The sequence below is a fragment of the Topomyia yanbarensis genome, chromosome 2 (assembly GCF_030247195.1).
Source record: "Topomyia yanbarensis strain Yona2022 chromosome 2, ASM3024719v1, whole genome shotgun sequence".
Taxonomy (NCBI): Eukaryota; Metazoa; Arthropoda; class Insecta; order Diptera; family Culicidae; genus Topomyia; species Topomyia yanbarensis.
Window position 1 is genome coordinate 333,303,464 of NC_080671.1, and position 27,782 is coordinate 333,331,245.

The following is a 27,782-nucleotide window of genomic DNA, read 5'->3' on the forward strand; positions in this document are numbered from 1 at the left end:
AAATCATAAATTCTAATTCTGGTTTGATGGATCATATAATAACTCCACAATTTGAACAAATTTTAAATTTTTTCTGCTTGTCAATTTTTAACTGTTGTAGCGGCATTTAATTAGCAAGCGATTTCGATAATTTGGCATATAATTTTTATTTACCTCGCTTAATATTTGCCCAGACTAATTCAATGAGATTGCTTAAATTTACGAGTTGATTCGTCCGCTTCACGTCGCATTCTATGATAATTAAATAAAGTAAAATGGTTCGAGTACAATGGACCACTCCCTTCCCGCATACCCAAAGACTGGCGGTCAAAAGCGATCGCTACCGCTCAAGGTCATCCCCTTGTGCGCCAAAATATCCCAATAAAATTATTTCTACCACTATCATTGCTGCAAAAGATTCAGTTTGTATTCTCTCAGCTGTCACCCCGGTCCGCGTTTGCGTGCAGATCAACGGCAGTCACTTGTTCTGTTCGGGGTTCGGTAGATCGTGTAGTATCATGACATCGATTAGTTCGGTAGTTTCGGAACTCGTTCGCAATGATCGGGAATTTGCAACCCTCGGGGTGATAATATGTATTCAGTTGCGTGCCACTTGGGTGGTCCAGCCAGTGCATCTGCACCCATACGTCATTTTTACAATCTCACGGGTTTTGACACAGTCGAAAGTGATTACCGTCGTCCACTGTCGTCACAAACGAGAGGATCCAGATTAATGCGTTATCGGATATTCCGGTGAGATCGGAACTTCAATTGATTTGCGTGATTTGCTGGAAACTGTGACAGTGTAATTGAGCAGTTGATAAGGTAACCGTTTCTTTATTCGTCTTAGCCTCTTTATTCATTCTACTCATTTTATCACATTTCCCGGAGTAGCTACGCATATCTCTGTTCAATGTGTTGGCTCGAATGGTGAAATTATAAGAGGGCGCACGATTCTTCGTTTAAACACTCGATTTATCGATTGCAGGTTGATATTGCGGTACTCCGACTAGTGAGATAAATAATGGACTATCCACCTTTGTTGGATTTGATGGAAGCCGGTGATTGCTGTGCTGACAGATTGAAGATAAGTGGACACTAATGTAATTAGCTTCTCTGATGATTTGCAGGAGGATGATTGATAGCTTGGGAAAGACCGGATTCTAGACATGATGAAAGTAATTAAAATGAAGGTGAAATTCAGTGCTTTACAAGGTAGGGAGTCACAGTCATCCATTATTGATAAAGAGTGGAATGTCATGTTCGTCAATGCTGTTTTAAAATAGTTCCAAAAGATCAATACTTTTATTTATAAATTTATTAAAAAATATTTCAATTGACTCGTGTGGTTCTGTTGAAAAAACACAATATTTTAAAAAAATATATCCAAGAAACATAACCATAACATAATGCCGTATCAATGTCAGCTTTATTTTGTAAATCATGATTCTGATTAAAATTGTTATCAATATAAGTTTTGTACCATTCTCAAGTTGCTTTGTGATTATTAAACACTGAGTTGATGGGAAAGAAACTGCTTCTTGAGAAAACGAGAATTACTGGAAGCATGTGTAATCAATGCGCTACAAATCTGTCAAAACAAAATCAATTGTTGATGGATTCCCTTGCGACGAATAGTACGTAGGTCTATTTGAAAATAATACTCACCAATAATCAGCATAGCAATCATTAAATGTAGTCTACCGTTAGACTTTCTTTGAGCATTACTCCAGGATTGCTGTTTAGCGTTCGAAATCACCTATTTCGAAGAATTTTGACCGATTTTTTGTAAGTTTCCTTTCAAGTAAGTTTCCTACCCAAGCACTCGAACACCTTGGTGTCAAAAGAAGACAAAACGCGATGTTTGATTTTACGGTTAATAGCTACTGCGATTCCTACGCTGAATCCAACAATTTGATTAAATCGATAAGTGACAAAATTAGGGTTACTCTTCCATTAAATATTTGGTTAGATAAATGTTTCGGTTATAGCGCCTATATGCATATTATGCACCCACATGAAGTTGACAAATTCGTCTTCGCATCTTTTGAATCAACAAGCATTCCAATTTGAAAAATTTAAATTCATTACAATGTTATTTGTAAATTCCATCCAGTTTTAAAAGCTTCAAACATGGAGGCAAAATTTAGCATTGCAGTTATCAATTGAAACATTGGTTGCTGCAAAATAAAACATTTATTCTACCTAGATCCGTTGTAGCACATGTTGTGTGGTGATGAAATTGGAGGAATGAGAGTCACCGCTCTTTTAGTCGCGTTACCTGTCAGCGAAGCATAAGATGACGCACTATTGTAGAAAAGTATGACTGACATAGAAAATCTTTGTATAGACAGCTTTGAATGGTCTACCTGCCTTGAAATCATATGAATAAAATATATGGGTCATTCCACGTCAGATTTACAACCAAAATTTTGATTCCTTCCAAAAAAATTTCTTGCGTTATTTAGCTAAAAATAATTGACACGTAATTTTTGTTTTGGCTGAACATGATTTTTTTCAAGTTATAGTTGAGTTTTCAAATGAGCTTCCGGAAATTTTTTACAAAAAATATCTTTTGTTATATAACATATGAAATGTACATTTATTTGAAACAAACTGATTGTTTTTAAGTTGGATCAAATTTTTCTACTAATTATTTTCTTTAAATATTGAGAATCATGTTAAAAAGTTTGTGTAAAAATTTGGGAGTGGATATCAAAATACTTTGCGGGATAATAATAGTAAACTTAAAAGGTAAGGACTATAAACTTATACAATTATAAATTTAAAACAAAGCAATTTTGCACTAAACGGCCAGTGATAAGCCTGCTATAATTGAAATATCTCGCAAAATACATCTAGTTCCATTCTGAAATATTCACATAATCTTCTTGAAATACTATTATCAAAAAAAAATTGTAAATACATTGAAGATATAATATATTTTTTTAAAACTAAAAGTCAAAGTACTCAAAGAAAAGCAAGACGGTTCTGACTCCTGCGGTAGAAGCCGGTCAAAATTGTCGAGAAACTCTAAGCTTGCTCAAATGACCCTATTCCATGCTTTTCTAAGCTTTCTTCCGTCATTGCTCTTCCTTGAGTATTATGGCTCTTAATATTGAAAAATATTTTACACCTTCCAATACCTTGCTAATTAAATGTCGTTCTAACATAAAAAACTTGTTTTAATCCACCTAGTGGGGTAATTGTTTCTTATTTTTCCAAACTACCATTCCATGGCTGGTTATGTTCAATAAGTCTAATACATATTAAGTACGATTTGTAGTTACACTATCAAGTTTATTGCTATCTTTTTTCCTTTTTTATTTCGACTATGTTAGTCACATTTTCTTTTTTTTACATTTTAACGACATTCAATTAGCTAGAGATTACTGGGTAGGGAAAGTTATGAAAATTAGAGCCATAGTACTCAAGTGAGAGCAAGGATGTAAAGTAAAGTCGGTTGTCACGGTAAAGATGGACACGTCTATCATTACCAGGACACATGTTAGTGAACTCGGGTGATTCGTAGTTATACAGCCTAAGCTCGACCCTCATTTACAGAAGACAAAGATTAAGCCCGTACGATATTAAGCCTCTAGTTTTCCGATCTGTTTACTTCACATCCTTGCTCTCACTTGAGTACTATGGCTCTAATTTTCATAACTTTATTGCTATCTTTCTTACACTTACACTTCTGTGATTTATGTCGCTAGGGTTAGCACGAGGTGATTAAAGAAAAACCAAATGTTATTCAAGCTGCTAAAATCAAAAGCTGGAAAAGGTTTTTAGTTAAATCTGAATAGATATCACCCAACACGTTAGCCCAAGCCGAATGTTTTGTTCTGCAGAACAAATTAAAACACGTGGTTGAAAGTGACAATGTTAAATTTGAGATTAAACCAAATGACTATATAGAGGTAAGGCTACATGACTTATTATTACGTACTCCTACTGAGCTAATTGCAGAATGCATGTCGCAATACGAAAAAGTAAAATCCGTTAAATCTGATACTTGGAGAAACTTCTTTTCGGGGACTCCTAACGGTGTTCTTGTGGTGAGGATGCGGATCGTAAGACCAATTCCCTCCTACTATAAAATTCAAAACTCACTGAGCTACTATTGAAAGTACGTTATAGACCTTTGAGGGGCAAACTCCTACGTGCAGGTTCTGTGATTAGACAGCTCAACATGGACAACCTTTCATGCAAGATGCAGAGGAGAATGCAGGGCCGCCGAGAGGGGGGGGGGGACCGGGGTGTTTCTCCCCGGGCCCGGAGTTTTGAAGGGGGCCCGGATTTTTAACAGAAACTAAATTTTTGACAAATTCTTTTTCGATAAAAATTTATTTGAGAAGACAATTAAAAATTCAATATCTTGGTAACTAGAATAGCGAAAGTTCTAAACTACTGCATATTTGATATCAACTATGTTTATACCAACCTAATTTTCGCATTGAAACAAGATCAGATTCGAGCGGGCATAGCGGAATTTGTACATTGAATGTCATGTACGCAGCTCACCTGGGTTCGAATCCCAACCCCGCACACAGGAATAGAGATTTGTTATAGGAAAATTCCTAACCTGAATGAAGAAGCGAATGACCTTAAGGTTAAAATATCTATAATCGAAACAAAAATATGATCAGACTTGTAAGGGTTAAACAATTAAATGGTTTGATTAGAGGTCATGAGGTTGTCTTCAAATTTCGCCAATTTGAAATCGATTTTTTTGATTTATTGAATTTCCAATCTTCGAAAGCGCTGGATTAGTATCGAAAGTAATTATTGAAAGAAAAAAAAAACCCTGCTTAGAGTTGCCACATCGGTTTTTGGAGGCGAATTCCGTGTCTTCGTTCAGGTAAATCCGAATTCGCCCGGAAGAATCCATTGGATTATTTTGCAATTTTGCGTTGCCCTTTTCTTTAACAGGAATCGTCCAGCACTCAGTCCTCATCATCCTCGGGTTGCAGACCCTAATTGTTAAGGAGGGCCCCTCTTGGCGTTGACAAATATTATTTTAAAAGTACCATTTGGGTTTACTTTACCCCATTGAACCTTCGCTTCAATGGATTAATGTTCCTCACAAAGATTCTCGAAAGAAACTGAAGTGTGATTTCACACCCCGTGTTTGTTTACTGAGAAGCAGAGCAAAGCTCGCTCGGGTGGTTATCCTTCACAGCGAGAGTGGTTGGTGCTTTTGGATTCTTTGTGAATATCCGAGCAAGCGAAGTACTACAGCCAACTAAATCAACAAAACTGTTAACAAATGCAAAAACATAGGGTGTTGAGCTCATTTTCGCCATGTTTCTATTATCACCCTTCCCATTTGAAGCCGTTGGTTAGAGCAGTGTCTGCCGTATTTGTTCAACGCATTGAGTCAAATGGTAGCGCAACAATAGGGACACTCGATTCGAGTTTTCGTTGCGCTCAAACACGAGAATTTCACTGCTTTCAGCGCTTTTGTGTTATTATATTGGTTCTTAACAACGAAGCAAAGCTGTTGATGTCAATTTTTTCGCATTCCATTGATTGTAGGCCGAGAAATTAATGAATTAGTGAAGCACCCTGCTTAGTATGGTGAAAATAGGCACTTTACCCTACAACTAAATGTGAACGGCACAGAAAGGTGGAGTGCTTTACAAAAACATGACACTCTACGGTGAATGTGAAGAAAATAAGATATTTTTCCTCGTAGTGCTACGAGCTACATAAGAAATAAAACAATGCATATTTATTTGTTTTTAAGCGTATATAATAAAAAGCAATGGAAGTGCTCCAAAATTCAGTCGAGTGATCACTTTAATTCGAAATTCTAATTGATTTCAACGCATACCCATGTGCCTCTTGAAGTCTATCCCCTACTCAGTAAAACTCTGCTGGTAAAAGTACCACTAGAGGCGGTAAATCTACCTCTATTTGAAAGCTCAATTGGTGAAATGAGTCATCAAAAACTTGATATACCAAAAGAATTCGAAAATAATCCCAAAATTTAAATTTAAAATTTAATATATTTGGTTTGCCGTTCATTGTTACAACATCTATAAAAAATCATATTCAGATACGAAATGATACCGAAACATTTTTGTAAAGGTGTCATACTCAGATGACGTAGCCTTTTTCGGCGATTTTCGACTACCAATTCCCCCTTGCAAAGAGGCCAGGGATGGAAAAAAATAAATACGTTTTACAATTCTTTCAAATATCAACATTTTCATTATAACAACAAATTGCGTACACAACAAGCCCCTTTCGTGACGGGTATAGTGTCTTCTACTCGCGAAGTCTAAAATTGAGCACTTTTTTGGGAATAAATTGTAAAGCATCTACTCAATGAATTCAGAAACTTCTTTTAATGTAGAATACATTTAAGGTTTCAATATAGGGGTCCCGTTTCAAAATATCGGCTGCGGCGCCGCGTCAGATTTTGAACGTTAATAACTTTTATCATACTTAACAGAATGATTTGATTTTTAGGCCAATTTGTTGCAAATATGTTCCTCTATGCTGTATTAAAATTTGAAGTATGTATAACATGTACTAATAACAAAAAAAAAATCTTTGAAAAATCTTTCGAAAACGACTCGGAAAAGTGAAAATTTTCAGCCCATCCCGCACAGAGCCGTCGTTATGGTAGACCAACCGAACAATAAAATAATGAAAAGTTTATATATAGGTCCACTACATGTTTGTTTGTATGGTTATTCGCATTGGGTTGCTTGACGAGAGCAGTTGGTGGGGGAAAGACGGCATATTCCTTTGGTTAGGCCATTAGAAGCCGGACGGAAAGGAAAGGCTCATGCACGGCACGAGAACGAGCGAGAAAGCGATAGTAGTGCATATTAGCGCGATTATATAAATATCTGTCGGTCGGTTTTTCTCATCATTCGTATTCGTTCAAGCACTAGCAAGCAGCCAGTCCACCGAAGAAAAGCAGTTGGCGATGACGACGGCGGAAAAAGTGCCCCAGCTACTGGTGACTCATCGCAACCCGATCAGGCACTGTCGCCCTGCAAGAATTTCGCCCCAACTAAAGGGCAACAGAGTAGGCTATCGTTCCAGCGTCTGGGTCGTGAGATTGTGCAGGACTGCAAGGTCGAGCTACGCTTACAAAGCTCAGTCGTAATGATGCCCCGAGAAGCCAACGATGCCTACTTGGTCGGTTTGTTCGAGAATGCAAAATAGTGCTTTCTAGCTCACCGTGTCCGCGGGGAGTGCGTCTGAATTATGCTCCCGCAATAAAACAATAAACGGTTCTTTACAGGACCAATTAATTGTGTTCTAATAAGAGTTAAACTGAAATTTACATTTTATGGTGTATAACAAATAATTTTCAGAAAGCAATATAAGAAATACGATGTGTGGAAAGAAAGAAAGAGAATTTAAATTATCCTCTCGCTCGTTTTCGTGCACTGCTTTTCCATTCCTCTCTGCTGCTACTACCATCATAACTAAAACGAATGTGCGTGTTCCCCCACCATCTCATGACCAGTGTTGCCACAATTGCATGTCGCTATTACAATTTGAATTATTTTATTGATCCTCTCTAGTATTGATAAAATATAGAACGTGCAAAGTACACTAGTCGCATGCTTTTATTCGAACTTTTTGGCAGCCTCCGTTGATTAACTGCATAAATCGATTTGTTTGTGCAGCTCCTTGCTAGTAGCAAACTAAATAGCCTTTATCAGCGCTAACAAATAACACGAAAGAATTTAAATTTGTGAAAATCTTTTCCGTCCTTCTTTTCAAATCTGCAACATTCTTTGAAAATATTGTTTGAATGTTGTTATTGAAAAACTGAACATGCAAGTTTGCTAGCACTGGCCACTAGATTGAAGGCGATGGAAAGACAGAATATTCGTTTTGGTTATGCTAGTATTGGTAGCCGAACGGAAAGGAAAGGCACAGGAATGGCACGAAAACGAGCGGGAGAGCGATAGTAGTGCTTTCTCGTGTTTTCATATATGAATATTGGTCGGTCGGTTTTCTCATCATTCGTATTCGTTCAAGCACTAGCAAGCAGCCAGTCCACCGGAGGAAAGCAGTTGGCGATGATGACGGTCCGCAAAAGTGCCCCAGCTACTGGTGGCCCATCGCAACCAACTACCGATCAGGAACTGTCGCCATGCTAGTATTTCGCCCCAACTAAAGGGCAACGGAGCAACTAATCCGCTGGCTAACATTCCAGCGTCTGGTTCGTAAGGTTGTGTATTACTTCAAAGTCGAGCTACGCTTACAAAACTCAGCCGTAATGAAGCCAGTGATGCCTACTTGGTCGGTTTGTGGGAGTGGGCGTAAATTACAATAAAAGCAACGGTTCTTTTCAGGACCAATCAATTGTGTTCTAGTGAGAGTTAAACTGAAACTTTCATTTTAAGGTGTGTAGCAAATTTTCAACAAGCAACATAATACGTTGGGTGGAAAGAAGTAGCTTGCACACGGAACAAAAATTTAAATTATCCTCTCGCTCGTTTCGTGCACTGCTTTTCCATTCCTTTCTACTGTTATTATCAGTATTACCAAAACGAATGTGTTGTTGCATGTGTTTAAGAGAAACGTTGAAGTCGCATGCTTCTATTCAAGCTTTTTGGCAGCCCCCGTGAACTAACTGCATTAAATGATTTTTTTGTGCAGCTCCGTGCTAGTAGCAAACAAAATGGCCCTACCAGTGTCTGATTCGTGAGATTGTGCAGGATTTCAAAGTCGAGCTAAGCTTATAAAGTTCAGCCGTAATGGTACCCGATGAAGCCAGTCTTGTCGTTTTGTTCGAGGCTACAAAACAGTTCGCCAGGCACGTAACTATCATGCCAAAAATATCCAACGATCCAGCGCATCACCATCAACACCAACGCCGATACCAAAGGTTCTTTTCAGAACCACCATTATTACCATAGAGAATTATTTGAAAATTTCCCATTCAAACGTGATTCTGTTGAATATTATTAGATTTAAATTAACGTCTCGAATTGAAATCACGACGCTCCGGTTATGTGACAGACATTACCCACCCATCTTTTTTTATTGTGACCACGACTAACGGTTTAATATAGACACCCCATTTCAATATTTCTGAAGGAACAGAAGGTCAAGTTTGGAAAGTTTGTAGCTTTCATTGTACTTAACCAAATTACACAATGTTCGCACTAATGATTCAGAAATATGATCAGGAATCTTCTGTTAGATTTGTAAGTATGTATAATTTACATGAATAAAGAAAAATTGATTTTCAGGAATCAATTATTATCTGTTCTTCCATTGGCCAGTACTACGCGACTTCCTCATGCTAACAATTAATTTCATCGTTAGCCATCTCCCTCACCAAGGCCAACAACGCCAACAAAACCGGTCCTTTTCAGGACCACCATCATTTTTGTAAAGAATAATTTGAAATATTCCTCGCCCAAATCAGCTTTTGTCCGAAAATCCTAATGAGTATCAACATATTTGAAGAACGTGTTCCTTATGTATTCTACATCTCTCCGGTTATGTCGCAGACATTACCCACCCATCTTTTTTTATTGTGACCACGACTAACGGTTTAATATAGACACCCCATTTCAATATTTCTGAAGGAACAGAAGGTCAAGTTTGGAAAGTTTGTAGCTTTCATTGTACTTAACCAAATTACACAATGTTCGCACTAATGATTCAGAAATATGATCAGGAATCTTCTGTTAGATTTGTAAGTATGTATAATTTACATGAATAAAGAAAAATTGATTTTCAGGAATCAATTATTATCTGTTCTTCCATTGGCCAGTACTACGCGACTTCCTCATGCTAACAATTAATTTCATCGTTAGCCATCTCCCTCACCAAGGCCAACAACGCCAACAAAACCGGTCCTTTTCAGGACCACCATCATTTTTGTAAAGAATAATTTGAAATATTCCTCGCCCAAATCAGCTTTTGTCCGAAAATCCTAATGAGTATCAACATATTTGAAGAACGTGTTCCTTATGTATTCTACATCTCTCCGGTTATGTCGCAGACATTACCCACCCATCTTTTTTTATTTTGAAGATACATGTTTTGACTTTTCTTCATTGATGACTTCGATTTTGAAACTGAATAGGTCCCGCTTAAGTAAAGTTTTGGCAAATTGGGTTATCTGTAATCAGAAAACTCATATTTTTTATAATCATAGCCACGTTGGCTATGTTTAGACCAGAGGGATTTCTTTTATTTTATAATTTGTAAAAGTTATGTAACGATTTGTGAAAATTTCCAGTATTTACGTTATTTTTTGGCCTATTAGGAAGCATAAAAATGGAACAAGTTGACATTTTGCAAATCCCTCTCGACCAAATATAGCGGTATATTTTCTGAACAGAAAATATTATTGAAATCGGACCAGTACTTCTATGAAACTTAACCGCTTAAAAAACAGTACTTTCGGGAAAACGCGTTTAAAGATGAAGTACGGTGTATAACTCGATAGTAGTAACCAAGGATGCAAAATGCCTACCTTTTCTGCGGCTGTAATTTTTCTGCCTACATTCTCATTTCTCTCTCGATGCTGCTGTCATTCGCTAGTGCAGGACGCCCAGCGCTGTACGGCTGCCTGTGTGCAAAGCAGTAACATGACAAAAAACTACTGTCCTCAGTACAGCCACCAGACGCGAGCGGTACAGCTTCTCTTTCCTTATTTTACATTTTTTAATATTTTCAATCTTTTTAATATTTTTATTCAAAAATGACGACAATGAATGCGGCTCATTTACGCCACGGCCGGCATCAACGCTTTCGTGTGCGGGCCTCTCCCTTTGACTATGCAGAGAAAATGTACAAAGCGAGAGAATAAACTTTACTACGCCACACTCTCACCGAGCAGTCGGAGTACAGCAGCAAAACAAAAATGTATTCTACTGCTGTACGGGAAAATGTACGCGGTTTGGCTACCGTTCTGGCAAGAGCTGTAGTGATGCGTCGCTGTAGCGGGCTGTACGGCTTGTGCAAATGTAAATATACCGAAAAAAACCTGTTTTAATCCACCTAGCGGTGCAATTGTGCCTTTCTCATTTCTCTAAACTATGGCACGGAGGCTTTTTATGTTCAACATAATCGTGGAAATGTCCATTACATTCTTAGTACACTTTGCACTTATACACAATGGCATGCCAGCCACGAACTTGATGAGCTACGTGTCGACGGTGAAACACTTGAAACAAAAAAATATCATACTCCATTAGCCTACTCAGCATTAGATCAATGTTATCTGCTTGCTAACTCATTTTGTCATGCGGGGGTGGGTATGTGAAGAGGGCGAAAGTCCCATGAACGAACGACTCCCCAGCTTAAATTGGTATGCTTTGTGATATAGTGGTGGTTTAAAGATGATGGGGTTGAAAGGGAGGGGTATGAGGGCTGGATGGGGTGGTGGTCTGAGGGGTGATTTAAGGAGATTTTTAAAGGACCATCCGTAAACCATCAACTACGCCCCTGTTAAAATCCAGAAACCCTATGCGAGTCGAAAAAAAAAAATTGGCCCTCCGGGATTAGGTTGACATTTTTCAGAGTGATTGCATAACCTTTCTATATGAGAAAGGCAAAAATGTGCCAAAATCCAAAAAAGTGAATCGTCGTCAAATTTTTTTTTCGAGTTTGCATCAAATCTCGACGTTTCATGCACCTTGAACACATTTAGCATCAAAAATAAAAATTCTATTTTTAATTTTTCCTATAGTTTATATGAGAAATTTCTGTGTGCCCGCACTCTGAAACCCGTAATTCCGTAACCAGAATTCCGATCGATCCAAAATTCAATAGCAGCCGATGGGAAGGTTGCACCTTTCATTTGAGACTAAGTTTGGGCAAATCGGTCCAGCCATCTCTGAGAAAAATGAGTGACATTATTTGACACATACGCACATACATACACACACATACACACACACATACACACACACATACACACACACATACATACATACACACACATACAGACTTTTTCCGATCTCGACGAACTGAGTCGAATGGGATATGACACTCGGCCCTCCGGGCCGGGATTAGGTTGACGTTTTTCAGAGTGATTGCATAACCTTTCTATATGAGAAAGGCAAAATGTAGTTTATCGGTACCGTTGGCATCCCTGGTAGTAACTTATTAGATAATCTACTATACCGGATCCGCAGAGCTCATCTTCCTCATTACGAAAATGTTCTTGACTTTGCACATTTTGCTCTCTCTGTTGAAATCGGGCCTATTTTGCCGCAACACCCACTTTGCGTTCAGAAAGAGTTATACGTTCACTGTCGAATCGAGTAGCACATCTTTCAGCTTTAGTTCCCAAGGTAATTCCCATCACCTCCATAGCTTGTAAGATCGATGAAAATCCTTGGTTGAAGATACTGACTGTCAAATAAGTCACAACATTGACCACCTGCCTGCCAGAAATTGTGCATTCCACGTCAGATTTACAAACAAAATTTTGATTTTTTCCAAAAAAATTTCTTGCATTCTTTAGCTAGAAATATGTGACATGTATTTTTTGTTTTTGCTGAATATGATATTGATGATATTTAAGTTATTAGTTTTTGAACTTTTGAAGTTTAATAAATTGAACATTTTTCAATCACTGATATCTCGGAAACGATTCGATACATGAAAAAAAATATTAAATGAAAAAAGTTGCATTTTTAAATGAGCTTACCAAAAAAAATTCCCAAAAAATATTTTTTGTTATATAATTTATGAAATTTACAATTACTTGAAACAAATTGAATTTTTTGAAGCTGGACCAAACTTTTTTTTTTAAATATTTTTCTCCTAAAATATTAAGAATCATCTTAAAAAGATTATATAAAAATTTGGGAGTGGATATCAAAATACTTTGCGAGAAATTACAATTATAAATTTAAAACAAGGCAATTTTACACTAAACGCCCAGTGATAAATTTATTATAATTGAAATATCTCGTAAAATACTTCAAGTTCCATTCTGAAATTTTCAAATAAGAATATTTACCTTATACACTTATGTTATCAAAAAAAATTGTTTTCAGGGCGGCTCAAATTTTTTTTTTTTGCTTTTAACACTTGGATACCACCAAAAAAGTCTTGAATTTGTAGAATGCGGGTCATTCCACGTCAGATTTACAACTACAATTTTAGTTCCCTCGCAGTTTTTTGCATTCTTTAGCTAAAAGTTATTGACACGAATTTTAGGCTTTGGCTGAATTTGATATGTTTTTCAAGTTATGAGTTTTGGAACTTTATAAAATATTTAATTAAATTTCATAAATTTAATAAAATTGAACATTTTTCAATCCTTAATAACTTAGAAACTATTAGATTAGTGGAAAAAGCATTACATACTAAAAGCTGCGTTTTCGCATGATCTCGCCAGATTTTTTTTAAATATTTGTTTTTATGTAATTTATGTATTCTGCAAATGTTAGAAGCAAAAAATTTTTTTGGGTCGTGCCGAAGAAGAATTTTTTTTGGGCTGTTCAAATAATTTATAATTATATCGAGAAGATTGTGTGAAAATTTCAGAATGGAACTCGAAGTATTTTACGAGATATTTCAATTATAACTGGCCTATCACTGGGCGTTTAGTGTAAAATTACCTTGTTTTAAGTTTACCATTGCAATATTCGCAAAGTATTTTGATATCCACTCCCAAATTTTTATACAATATTTTTAACATGATTCTTAATATTGGTTAATAAGGGCACAGAGAAGAAGAGACGGAGTCGAAACGCACCCAAGTAATATAAAAGCATTTGTGCCCTTCAAGTGCAAAGACTGGATTTTACCAAAAAATGTTGTCCCAGTGAGAAATTTTGGTGTTTACCAAATTTTTCTCCTTTGGGTGAAATATAGCATAGTGCTTTCGCATAGGCCTGCTAGCCAAGACAAGTTTCGACTTCACTGTGTCTTATCGGCATAAACAGAACTTCTGCTCGGACGGGACATCACGTTTGACCAGTCGTTCGATTGAAACACAAAGTGTGTTTTAGTTTTAGGGGTTTGCGTCAAGCCGGCGCTAATCTATTCCGACACAAAGTTAGTGTCGGTTTCTGAAGAGACAAAGTCGAAACGCACATAAGTAATAAGAAAGGATTTGTGCCCTTCAAGTGCAAAGACTGGTTTTTACCAAAAATTTTCGTCCTGGTGAGAAATTTTGGTGTTTACCCAATTTTTCCCCTAAGGGTGAAATATAGCATAGTGAATAATTCATGTTTTTATAGGATTATGAATGTTTTCGAACCCAGCATAGCGTAAAACCCAACCAAAACCCTTGTTTGAAATTTGATCCATGTTTTTCATTTTTTCCATTTTTTTATTCCCACATGGGTTTTTTTTATTTTGTTAAAATTTTATTGATCTTTTTTTTTCAAGTTGTAGATTGTATTTGTATTTCTACAATTGTACGATTCTGCCTTTTTATCTATTTGCATACTTTTATTTTATCCATCTTTTTACATTCCTTACCTTTGATTTTTTTCTATTGCTATCACTATCACTTTAATTTATAGTTTTTTCTCTGTTATTTAATTTTATTCGCAATTTTTCGAGAAAATTAAAAAAAAAAATGAAATAAAATAAAGTATTTTTCGTATTGTTTCATATTTTAATACCCTGCTTTTTTATTTGTTTCTTTTGTCTTTCGTCCTAATTTTTAGAATTTGTATATTTACTACATTTATTCTTGTCATAGCTTTTTCTATTTCCTTGTTTTCATATTTTTGCTTTTCCAAATGCAATTTTACTTATTCAAATTCATTCAAATTTGTCTTATTGTTTAATTTTTCCTTTCTCCTATTTTCTTCCTCATTTTGTAGTTTTTAACTTTCCGTTTTCTAATAAAACTATTTATTGCCATTGTTCATTTAATATAGTTTTATTTATTTTTTATACTTTTTTCTTAAGATTTATTTTCGTTATTGTTATTTCTTCCATTTCCATTTAACCCATTTTGAAAATACTTTTTCTGTTGACCATCTTCCTATACGTTGAGTTTTTTTTATTTTCCTAAAAAAAATTGATTTATCTTTTCTTGACACTATGCGCACTTTTTCTTAACTTTACATTTAGTTCGTTTTTTGAATTTATTTCAAATTTCTTTTCTAGTGTTCGTGTTAATTTCTCCATTTTTGTTGGCTTTTTCTAGTATTTTTTGTTTTCCATTTTGTTTGTTTGTTCCGTTTTTGTTCAATACTTCCAATTTTCTTTACTTTTTCGTCTTTTCACCATTTCAATTTTCCATTTTTTCGAAATTTTCTGGTTCGTTCATTTTTTTAATTTCTTTATGGTTATTTTATTATTGTCTTGTATATACTCCTCTAGTTTTATGTATTCTTAATGTTTTATTTATTTTTTCTATCGCTTCAAATATGTCTTGTTTTTAATGTTAAATAAATATTATTATTCTTGATTCATCGAGTTTTTCAGTTTTATGTATTTTTTTTATATTAATGTTTGTATTCTTTTTAGCAGTTTTTTTCATTTTCATTGATTTTTAAATTTTTTCCTATTTTCTTATCGATTTTTCATTATTTTCACCATTTTTTAATTTTCGCAATATGTTTTTCTAGTTTCCCGTTTTCCTTTATCAATTTTGTATAGATTTTGCTTTGGTTTTTCTCGATTATTTTTTTACAATTGACATTAATTTGTTTATTTGGTTGATTTTGTTGTTTTTAGCACTTTTGTACATTCTTTTAATATTTAGTTTGCCTATTGTTTTTTATCTTTTGCCGTTGATCGCCGTTTATATATTTTTAATTTATGTAATTACTACATTTTTAATCGTGCCATTTCCTTACTTTTATAACTACTATTGACAAAAATGGAGAAAAAGTCGCCAAAACTGTCGAAGAGGTAAAAACTCCCAAAGTATTTATACTTACGTTTTTTTCTTCATGGCACTACAAACAACTGGAGCAAAAACATAAACATTAAATTTCAGTGTACTATACATAATATCAGTGAACTCCAATGGATTTCAAACATTGACTTTTTTGTACTCAGGATATAGACCGTGGTGGGGGCCCGTACGTTGGACCCCCCCGGGCCCGTATTTTCTCTCTGCGGCCCTGGGAGAATGCATTTCAACCAATTGCTAACTCATCTAAACAGAAAAAAATATTTTGTGATTTTAAGTTTATTTTCATGCACATATTTGGAGCATGAAAATAAATGTAAAATTAAGTTCAACCAAAATCCACAGGAAATGTCGTGCTTTCTTCAATGAATTTATTATAATTCTACACGTGGATTGAAAATTACAGTTTCTTCAAACGGAAAACGCGTATATTGCTGTAATATGAATGACATGTAATATTACACGAATGAAAGTGTAAAATTATATGCTTTTTGATGCTCCAATTGAGTGCATTAATTTAACGTAATTTTCAATCAAAATTTTGATTCAATCTTTGTATGTTTACATTCGTTCTGATTTACATGTCGTTTAAATTTCATTATTTTTTGTGTGTACGGCAAACTGAATTTTCAATTCCAATAACTGAACCACAACCGATAGCCGAATTTGTGGCAGCTGTTCAGGCCATAATGATAACCGCAAATGAAGCATCCATTCCCCAAAAAATCAACTGAAAGCAACATCGCACAGTGATGCCACTCAGAACAAAAGATGGCCAAAATCTCTAAATTTGTCGAAATCACTAAACTAGGTTATTTTAGTGCTCTGGATTCCATTTCGGCATATACGATTTCATAAAAAATTGTTCTGGATTGATTAGGGTGGTACCAACACACAAATAAGATATTTTCTACCAACATAGAAAAGGTTAGTTTTGGCTTTAGTTTTACAACCTGGTTGAACGTTATATTATTCAAAACCAATAAATTTTAGGCATTTTTATTATCTTTGAAAATATCGTTAGTGCATTCTATTGGTTTATAAAATTATCGTTTAACCACTTTTATTTTTTCGTCTGTGTTAGATATAATATATACGTCTTGTAAAACATCTCTTCTTTTTAAGAAAATTTATATATAATATATAAACAAATGACTATAATAAATAAAACCCATCTGGTCCTATCATTTCTTACTATTATTATTCGAAGTCAAAATCAGAACTCGCGCCATTCAGAAAATAACACATTCTTTCAATAGTAAAAATTTAAGTGTTTTCGCCTTCCGCGGTAAGCTTCTATCTGAACCCTCTTCCAAATTTGGTTTCTTTCAATCTGTCAACGAACGAAGGGTAACTTTCAATTGCGCGTACGTTAACTCCACAGCCTCTAAATATTCATTAGTTTTAATAACAGTTATAGATCATAGATTCATCTTCTGTTGCTGTTTAATTAGAAAACATTTCTAAACATATTTATAGTAGGGGACAGTGGGGAGTTGTGAACATAGTTTTGTTTTCGGGGCATAACTACCATAAATATTGGTCGATTTTCAGTGTTAGACCTGGTATTTGTTAAAGACACCTTAATACATCCACAGGCTGAAGCAATTCAAAAAAATCATTGTCTTGTCTGAGATATGACAGAATGCGTGAAATGCGTGGAATCGGCATTGTTTAGTTTGGTGGGGAGTTTTGAACCATCGCAAAAAGTAGAAGATATTTTTTGATTTATTTTTATTAGGGTTATAGAATATAACTTTAAAGATATTTCTAAACTAAAGATGAGATGGAAAAGTGATCTGATTCGCAATGAGTCCGTGACAGCATGATTCGCGCCACGCCACTTGAATTCGCGGTTGTGGCACGCGGAAATTAAAATTTTAGCAGAATCCTGTTGTTCGCATAAAATTGAACATTTTTATATCATAATATGTATGATTCATCCCTGATTTTCGAATTATGATACTATTCTATTTAAAAAAAAATACTATAACCCACTGAAATGTACGGTTCACAACTCCCCACTAATGGTGGTTCACAACTCATCACTTTACATATCTTCAAAAAAAACGTATCTCCATCAACACACTAAAGTTTCATCCAATTTTTTTTTTGTCAATGAAAGCCAATTGGCCAAGGAATGGTTTGCACTGATTTACTTTGAAATCAGCTACATAGCGGGACTCTACATACTACAAATACAATTGAGTAAAAAAAAACTTTTTGTTTGGTATATTTAGTCGCTAGTTACCTGACAATGAAGAACATGAGTTAATGCAACATTTGCTAATGAGAAAGTGACGTCATGATAGAAGAAACATTTAACAGTAGTTACTCCATTTTTATCATCTATAGTTTAGCGGGAATTGACGGTGTTCACAGCTCCCCATGGTTCACAACTCCCCACCGTCCCCTACGATTTTTCAACATACTAAACAGTAAAACGCATAATGAATTTGTGGACGCAGTTGGATATTGTACCCTAGAATGTATCGAAGCAGCTAAATGCAGCGCCAGTTTGGTTTATGCAAAATTAATACGATAGGAAACACGCGTAATTGCAATAATTTCTTGCTTCTCTTGATATTTCATCAAACCTTTGACGAAAAATAGTCACCTATCAAACTTGGCGCAATACACCACTGTGATATTCTGAAAGATGATGAAATTTCTTATAATATGCATCTAATGCCGTTTTTCCGTTATTATTATTACGAATATTTAAGGTTGCATGTTGACACGGTATTCTTTATCATAAAATGCAAACATTTCCAAATTTTCAAGTATTTCTTAATCAAAAGCTCATTTTCGTAGTATATTGAGGTAGCATGCATGAATTTTAAAGATATTGGGAATAAACTTGCGATGAATATGTTCTAAACTCAATTATGAGTTAGAAGTGTTAAATGAGCTCGAAACCTGAAAATACTTCATTTCTAATCAGATCTCAACATCCAAAAAATACTTAAGGATCTTCGAACACCAAATTTTTTTGCAGCCCATAAATTAAACTATTTTGGACCATAGAAAAAATATTTTTGATGATAAAAATTGAATTTTATATTTTAAATTTTGGCCAGCTTTGCATCACTGTGCATCGGCGAGGAAGTTAATAATAATGACGACGGATTTACATTGGTCACCGGTAGGTGCAAGAAACAGGTAGATAAGAACATCTGCAAAGTGTCGGCTCATTTCTGTGAAAGAAATGAGATTTTTCCAGACCTTTTAATAAATTTTCCAGAGTGCTCAAACAATCAATTAAATCCACAATTTCCATTTTTGCCTTTCTCAATAGAAAGGTATTACAATTGCTCTGAAAACCGACTTCTTAACGGAGGCCCGGAGGGCCGAGTGACATATACCATTCGATTCAGTTCGTCGAGTTGTCTGTGTGTGTATGTATGTGTGTGTATGTGTGTATGTGCGTCTGTGTGTGTACGCGAACACAATCTCACTCACTTTTCTCAGAGATGGCTGAACCGATTTTCACAAACTCCCAAATGTCCCAAATGAAAGGTGCAACGTTTCCATAGGCTGCTATTGAATTTCTAATGGATCCGACTTCCGGTTCCGGAATTACAGGGCGATGAGTACGATCACACAGAAAATGTCGATTTTAAACATTCTGCAATGAATGTATAAAGATGATTTCTTTTCCAAAATATGGGTACATCTGCTTGAATTTGTAGTAATAGGTCACTAACACCCAATCAAAGTTTCTTTGGCCACATTGGCCACCATCATCGGTTCCGGAAGCCCCGGTGGAAGTATCAAATGCAGAATAACAGTCACATCGGTCTCTCGGAGATGACTTAATCGATTTAACCAAACTTAGTTTTAAATGAAATCTCCGTAAATGGCTATTAAATTTCATCCCGATCCGAATTCCGGTTCCGGAGTTACGGGCTGTGGCGTGCGATCACATAGCAAATTGTGATTCAAACCGATACTCCGATGAAAGCAAAAAAGGTAAAAATTTCGCTAAAATGTCTCTCAAACAACTTAAATTTTCAGTTCTAGGTCACCGACGGCCAACCAAACTTTCGTTGTCTACATTAACCACCATAGACGGTTCCGAAAGTGCTCGGGAAAAGCGGCCATCTTTCAAAATTAACGAACTTACACCAGTTTCCCGGAAATGGTTGGGCCGATTTTCACAAACTTAGTCCCAAATGATAGCTATATTATCCCCACAGATGTCTAAAATTTCGTACGGATCGCTTATATGGTTCCGAAAATATAGACTAAACCGTCCGGTTACATATGAAATTCCCATATGGAAAATTATATTTTGAGCCGGAACTCAAACCCCATGAAATTTCGGAAATCGAATTCGTATTTTTGATGCCAAAAATCTTTAAAATGCATGAAACGTCGAGATTTTATGTCAACTCGAATTTTTTTTGAAATATATAGCTTTGGAGTGATTCCTTAGTCTTTCCTTATAGAAGAAAATAAATAAAAGAAAGTCGTTACCCCCTGGCTGCAGATTCCATGTTTTATCATAACTGAAGTGGCACTTCCAACGATAGCCGCAACGGCCTGTCATTGTATCTTCTTATCTTATCGCCTCTATACCGTGATGTGCCGAGCAAGGTTAGATCCGGCTAGCCGCAGTTTTGCGCCTACAATCATTCGGCGAATCCAGCTGGAATCAGTTATTTGTTTGGTTTGACCGTGGGAAGTTATACCCGCTGCAAATATGATTACTCGGATGTTATTTGCGTTGTTTATGGTGATCCAGGTGACTGTCGAAAATGCCTTTCCAACCCAGTGGCAAGATGACAACTGGATACAAATTCCAACGGCCTCAGGGGAAATGATCTGGACCCATAGGCTTGCAGTGAATGCTCAGGCTCGTTTTAAGTTGGATTTCACCGAATTGGATGTGGAGTTTGTGTTCTATTCACGGCAGAATTGGTACGGTCGAGTTTTTCGACTAAATTCCTTTCGAAATTTTGATGATGACGTGTTCCTGAGCTCGCGACCTACGCGGATCGTCATTCATGGTTGGCTCAATGATCGAAACTCTCCGATGAGCGTGAACATTCGTGATGCATATCTGATCGGTTGGGACTTCAACGTGATCGTGGTGGACTGGTCGAAATGTGCCAACTGGTTGAATTACGTAAGCGTCACTTCCTGTGTCCGAGTTGTAGGGAAGGCACTGGCCAAAGTGCTGGAAAGATTGCACGACACCAAAGGACAGTCACTGGACGATGTTTACCTGATTGGTCATAGTCTTGGAGCTCATGCAGCTGGAATGACCGGAAAGTTCTGTCGGAGAGGAAATGTTTCGACGATTGTCGCTTTGGATCCCGCTCTGCCTCTGTTTTCGGTTCGCGATCCGGAAAATCGTGTGGATTACGAGGATGCTGTGTATGTGGAAGTTATCCATACCAGTGGTGGTTTCCTGGGATTCTTGGACCCGATTGGTACGGCAGACTTTTACCCTAATGGAGGCGCACGGCAACCAGGCTGTGGATTAAATGTTGCAGGTATTGTTTAAAGGTATTTCCATTAGCTTAATGTTATAGGTTACAGTTTTTGGCCAGTTGAGGTGGTAAAGACCCGCAAAAACAAACTGTATAACAAATTTTATCGATAATCCGGCTCAAGGCGACAATCCGCAATGACCTAATGAATTTCCATTCTCTATACAGTTCAGTCAATGCTCCCAATACGGCATAAAAAGAAAACTAACATACATTTTTTCCTTTCTACAGGAATGTGCGCTCACTCCCGTGCCTGGGAATTATTCGCAGAAACTCTGATGGAACCCGAGGAGCATCTGCTGGCGCATCAAATCTACGTACTTGCAGATTCTCCGCTAGAGCAGAAAACTGACGACACCGAGCGATCGAAAATGGGTGGAGAACCCTCCAGTCAGGCGAACGGGCTGTTCTATATCAATACAAACGATCGGAGTCCGTACTTTGGAGGCAAAAAGAAATTTACTGGATCACATTAAATAAAGTACAAAAACGCGAACCGACCACCTTTGTCGCTCTGATCCCCATAACCGACTTGCCGTGATGACAGTCTCAGACAGATTGAGAAACCTACCAGTGCCGCCACGGCGCCGGTGAGAATAAAGTCAATAAATTGTCCAGATTTATGAAATTCCAGCAAAACGGACGATTCGGTTTGGTTAATGACTTTACGACAGCACCCCCACCGAAGATCACCCGGACTGTGGACGATGCAAAATGGTCAATCGGTCCGAAATAAAAGAGAGACTAGGTGCCTATTGTGTGTGCTTTGTCTACCGAGAAATTACCAGCCGCGAATAGGTTCATTTTATGGTCCACAAGAAAAGCGCTCGTTGCCGGGGGTGGAGTTCGGAGAATTGATAAATGGTAAAAAAAAACTCCTGGCTCTTGTTTTCCTACGCTGGCGATCGATGGCCAATTTTTTTCCTACTCCAAGTGTTCGATTACCTTGCTAACTCTCGAAAATAGGACAGTTTTTGTGTTTTTTTGAAACAATAAAAATGATACTGTTCTGTGTGATTTTTTAACTGATTTGCTTCTCAATTGGTATATCTTTTAATTAACATTTAACATGATCATTTAATATACTTTGTTTTCATTCGACGTATTGCGAACTAAGTATTAAAATTTTTGCGAAACCAGTCATCAATGAACATTCTTTTCCTTACATACATATCTTGGTAGAGAGTCAGAGTCAGAGGTCAATCGCATACTCTATCTAGAGAATAGTCTATTTTACGATCGTCATAAAACTAAATTGTAATGAATTGAATTGCATAATGTTGTTATGCAGTAAAGCCTAGCTGTATCACTCGGTAGTTTATGTAGATTGACGACTATCGAAGGGGAAAAGGGTGACTGCCTGAAATTCGAGCCTGAAAACATTATCATTTTTATGATCTATTGTTGGTGTTTTGATGTTCTGTTGCTTGGAATGCTGTACTTTGCGCGGAACTTAGCAATCTGGTAATTTAGAGTTAGACTTGGGTTGATGGTGAAGCTACCATGACCTTGGCTTAAGTCATGAAATGTTGCCTCATTTTTTACGTAAAGTTATATAGATCCGGCGATCTTGAAATTTTTTTGCCAGCAGCATTGATTAGGGAGACATATTTCATTATATGTATTTCAGTACACCAAATTCTTTTTTTGCACGGGGGATGCGTTCCGTGCAAAAAAACCGTGTAAAAAAATCCGTGTTATTTCGAGAAACCGTGTAAAAAAAATCCGTGCTATTTCGAGAAACCGTGCAAAAAAAGTCCGTGCTATTTCGAGAAACCGTGTAAAAAAAATCCGTGTTATTTTGAGAAACCGTGCAAAAAAAATCCGTGCTATTTTGAGAAACCGTGCAAAAAAAATCCGTGTTATTTTGAGAAACCGTGTAAAAATAATCTGAATTTTTTTATTAACAGCTATTTGGTTATCGTATTTAACAATGAATACTGTTGGACATTTTAAATGCACAAGGGCTGTCAATGTGCCCAGTAGAAGTTTTTTAATTTTTCGAAAAGGTTTTTTTTAGGAAAAATGTAAGTTTTTTATTCGTTAAAAGAAGTTATTGTCCGTTGAAAAGCAATAGTTAAAATGGTAAAATGTTTCAACTATTTAGAGTTTGTTAACTTTTTGTAGATTACACTGGGCTACAGCGATTTAAAATTTTTTAAATGAACTAGGATAGCAAATGCGATACAAAATAATGTACACACGAAATTTTGAAGCAAAAAAACATTTTTTTGGGACCTTTGCCACAACAAAATTTGCTACGTTGTCATTTTCAGCCGATTTTCGGTTTTGTAACATTTTTTGAACGAAGAAAACTAGACCTTTCGAACAGTATGCGGTCATATACAGTTTGGTAAGAAACATTGTTCGATTCTGGGACAACAATTTCAAAATTGTCATTTTTTGCGATTTTTTCATGTAAATGGTTATTTTCGCATTAAAAGAATTTTCATGAAAAGTAAAAAAAAATCATTTTGATACAAAGACTCTCTTGCGCAATTGAAATGTCAGAAATTGTCAATTTTCAACGGCCTATTGATTGGCTTTTACTTAATTAAATCAGCCCGGGGACAACTTGACAGCTCCCATATATTGAACTCATAAGCAAATTTTGTGGTGATTTGGTGATGTCATGGCGGCTCGAATGGAGCAAAATTTGAAAAAGGCGCATCCCATTTACTATTTTCCATATCTAAAAAATAACCAGTTTAAGCATTTCTATCATCAAATTTATTTCGCTGTTTACATTAGAAACTGTCCTCATTCCCCCATACTTAAACGGAAACATAGATTCCATTTGGAATTTAAAAAATCCGAAAGAAAATAAATCGATTTTCGGAAATACAAGAAGATGACTTTCAAAATCAAGCCACTACCACTTATATTGGAATTTCCGAAAATCTTCCGAAACTAATCAACATCTCCTAAGGCATGAAATCCTCCGGTAGAGCCGAGAAAAATGCCAGAATAATTCTGAAGGGATCCATACCAAAACCATCGCAACATCTTCCGGACAGAATTATTGCAAAAGTCGAACAAAACTCTGGCCGAAGTCGAACAAAATTGTACATTCCTGGCAGCATTCTTGCTGAAACCGAGCGCTACTGGTTTGATGCCAGAATTCTGATAAAAGCACACAAATTTTATTCAAAACCAATTTTGCTAAATGTGTAGAAAATCCTACATATATTGTTTATTCTCCCAATCAAAATGCTAGAATTCTTGACGTTCTTAATGAACTTGAAACAAGATGTCGCAGGTTCACGAATTGTTAAGCTTGGTGATTTACTTTCATTGGCCAAAAAGTTTTTCATTTATATTTCATTTATAACACCAATGATTTACCGATTACAAACTTCACACAACAAGAAAACCAAAACATGTTTAAGAAGGAAGAGAGCCGGTTGCTAAAAACAACACCTTCCAGCTAAATCTATAATAAGATTTATGTAACTTTGCTGACGGTTTCCAATCAGGGATAAATTTATTCTCTAATAATATTTTTCTTTATCCACATTTTGGAATACGCTTTTTCTAAATGTTGTTCTAGCCGCATTGACGGTGTTCATAACACACGTAACGAAACACACTTTTCTCTTGAAACTTTTTCGTGTCGTTGTTCGTGGTAGTCGTACAGAAAAGGCATACTAGCGCCACCATCAAATCGGTGGTACATATATGAAACAAGCACTATCTGTCAAGTTGTCCCCGGGCTGAATTAAATACTTTTTCCTGATAAGAGGCAGCATTTGCCATTTTGCAATATTGACAGACCCCTCCTTTGCAACTAAAATTTCCAAAACTGCACTTTGATGAAAAATTCTTTCCTGAAAAGCTGAAAATTCGCTATTTTACATTTATCGAATTTAGTTTTTTTAACGACTGCAACCTGTGCCTGGGTGGATATCGGTCCGTCCCGCGAGGCAAATTTTGCAAAATCGTACGAAATGGCGACTATCTGCCAATTAAGCACCGATCTTTAGAAGAACGATAAAGTTTTGTGCATGTGTGTCTCAAAAAGTGCGATGTCCTCTAATTTGTCTAATTCTGAAAAATTTTCTCCTGTCAGTGCGTTTGAGTCGTCTATATCTATACTAAACCAATTTAGAATTAGAACCGCCTTTTGTCTTGTTCCTGTTCTTTTCTTTCGTCTCCTAGGTCCTTATTCGCAAATACTTTATTCACTACAACTGTGCTATATATCTTCTCGATCTTATAACAGAATTTGAAAATCTCTGTTCTAAATAGTCGATATTGGTAGTTATTATGATGTACCAATAAGCTAGAGTAGTGACAATATTTTTCAGTTCCACAGATACAATCTCCCTTTATTGGATACTTCAGAGTTATTCGCATCTGCTCTCGGAGACCACCAATCCTCCAAACACATTTCAACCCCTGAGCATTCAACTCGAGCATATCATACCGAGGAAGCGATTTGTTATTTCCAAGAACCAAAGCTCGAGTGAAACAATCAACATTCTCGTAGGTGCCAGTCCTGCACATCTTCTTGGAACCAGCTAACATATCCAAGCTCGATAGCTAGCAGAAGTCACATATATCTCCACCCAAGCGAAGTGATCAATTCGCTTTTAAGTAGGACCACTCATCTACAAACCAGTCATGAACACATCCGTACCAACGAGAATGGATCATACCAGACGAAGGCCACAGGTCCAGTACCAACTTGTCCCATCTCAGTAAAAAATAGACTTGTGCCTGTTCCTAACTCTTTGAAAGTTCTATTTAATCAGAGATCACTAATTGGTTGATAAAAAGAAACATCAGTCGTTATCTACTCAGACCAAACAATACGTATTGCGTATCCCTGCATTTTAAAATCTCCGCTATCAGTTTCTAGCTTAGCAAACTGAACAAGCAAAATTAATATACTTTGTGTAGTGGCACTACCCGGGGGAACTTGGCCATATACCAATTGCTCCATTGCCAATGCGATGTGATATATGAACCGGAATATTATTTGATGATATCTAAAAAGCATACAATCCTATAAAAACCATTGCCCAACATTATTGATTTTCAACTACCATAACTTGAATTTTGAATAACAACTCATTTCCTAAAATTGAAAAATACGCGATTTTTACACATTGGCGGATCATCCCCATTTGCATTGCAAATATCCAATGCCATTTATTTTCAGCTGCTGTTATTAAATGCCCATTAAAAATATTTTTTTTGCACGGTTTTCGAAATAACACGGATTTTTTTTGCACGGTTTCTCGAAATAACACGGATTTTTTTTGCACGGTTTTTCAAAATAACACGGATTTTTTTTGCACGGTTTCTCAAAATAACACGGATTTTTTTTGCACGGTTTCTCGAAATAACACGGATTTTTTTTACACGGTTTCTCGAAATAGCACGGATTTTTTTTGCACGGTTTTTTTTTCACGGGATGATCAAATCATTAAACTGGTATATCGAAATAGGTATTTTATACATAAAAATCGCGTTATTTGGCAAAACCGTGCAAAAAAAGTCGTGCAAAAAAATCCGTGCAAAAAAAGTGCGTGCAAAAACAGAATCCGGTGTACATGTGTTAGGGGTCTTATACAAATGAAGCAGTTTTTTTCGCGGATTTTAGAACCAGACCCATAGCCAGGATTTTGTTTCGGGAGGGGCTTAAGACTCGTTGCATAAACGTGTTAATTCTGGTGAATTGATATAGTTACTGGAAACTGAATGCAATTTTAATAAGTTCTTAGCAAAAAAGTTCCAAAATTAAGGCATTAGACAATATGTGATCTGATAGAAAAAGGCATAGTGCATCAACGAATTATTGCTTATGAATTTGATTTTCATTTTTAATTTACAAATAACAAATTTTCACCGTTGGAATTCGCAAAATGTTGTCTGGTGGTGCATGACAGGAGCAACTTGTAGTCAAAGAATTGAAGCTGTCCAGCACAGATTAATACGATACGATGTCTAAGCTTCCTTTGGCTGAATATGATGTTCCCGATCTCTTATCACAAATTAACCTCAACGCACTAAGTCGTGTCCTCCGTCCTCGAATACTGCTGCAGATTGAAATGCGCAACACTAACTTCGCTGCCAACAGACCGATATTAGAGATGACCCGTCGCTTCGACTGTTATAGCGACATCTTCGACTTAGTCAGTTCTACACAATTTCGTAACCGTTTGTTGCCACTTTAGGTCATTTCTTATTATTTTAGTTCATTAACACTTAGCGTCAGTTGGACTCCAATTATTTAAATACAGAAGAGAATGTCGAAATTCGCTACAAATGGTCGGTGTTAAGTCAGACCGGACTAAGTGACAAAATATTGATTTCGAGAAAAACGAGTTTAAAATTTGAATCGCAGCATCCTTTACATTATGATTGGAAATTAATTTTTGCCATAATTCTTGTTTATTGTTACATATTTCAAATCTGACAAAAGTCGAATGTAGCTGACGATATACTGTATCCAGTACTATCAT

General features: G+C 36.2%; 2 protein-coding genes across 3 annotated transcripts in view; one reads left to right on the forward strand and one right to left on the reverse strand.

Moving 5' to 3' along the window:
- Positions 1-27,782, reverse strand: part of LOC131683955 (uncharacterized) — a 378,198-nt gene that overhangs the window by 29,635 nt on the left and 320,781 nt on the right. The window lies entirely within an intron of this gene.
- On the forward strand, positions 20,467-21,930 carry LOC131683957 (phospholipase A1-like). Its single transcript, XM_058966379.1, has 2 exons — positions 20,467-21,315; positions 21,544-21,930. Exons 1-2 carry the CDS (start codon positions 20,520-20,522, stop codon positions 21,786-21,788), a joined length of 1,041 nt encoding a protein of 346 aa, XP_058822362.1. The 5' UTR covers positions 20,467-20,519; the 3' UTR covers positions 21,789-21,930.

Excerpts from the sequence above, each read along its gene's own strand:
- LOC131683957 (XM_058966379.1), top strand. The coding sequence starts at position 20,520 with ATGATTACTCGGATGTTATTTGCGTTGTTTATGGTGATCCAGGTGACT. Across the intron at positions 21,316-21,543 it reads CTGTGGATTAAATGTTGCAG|GAATGTGCGCTCACTCCCGT; the intron begins GTATTGTTTAAA and ends TCCTTTCTACAG.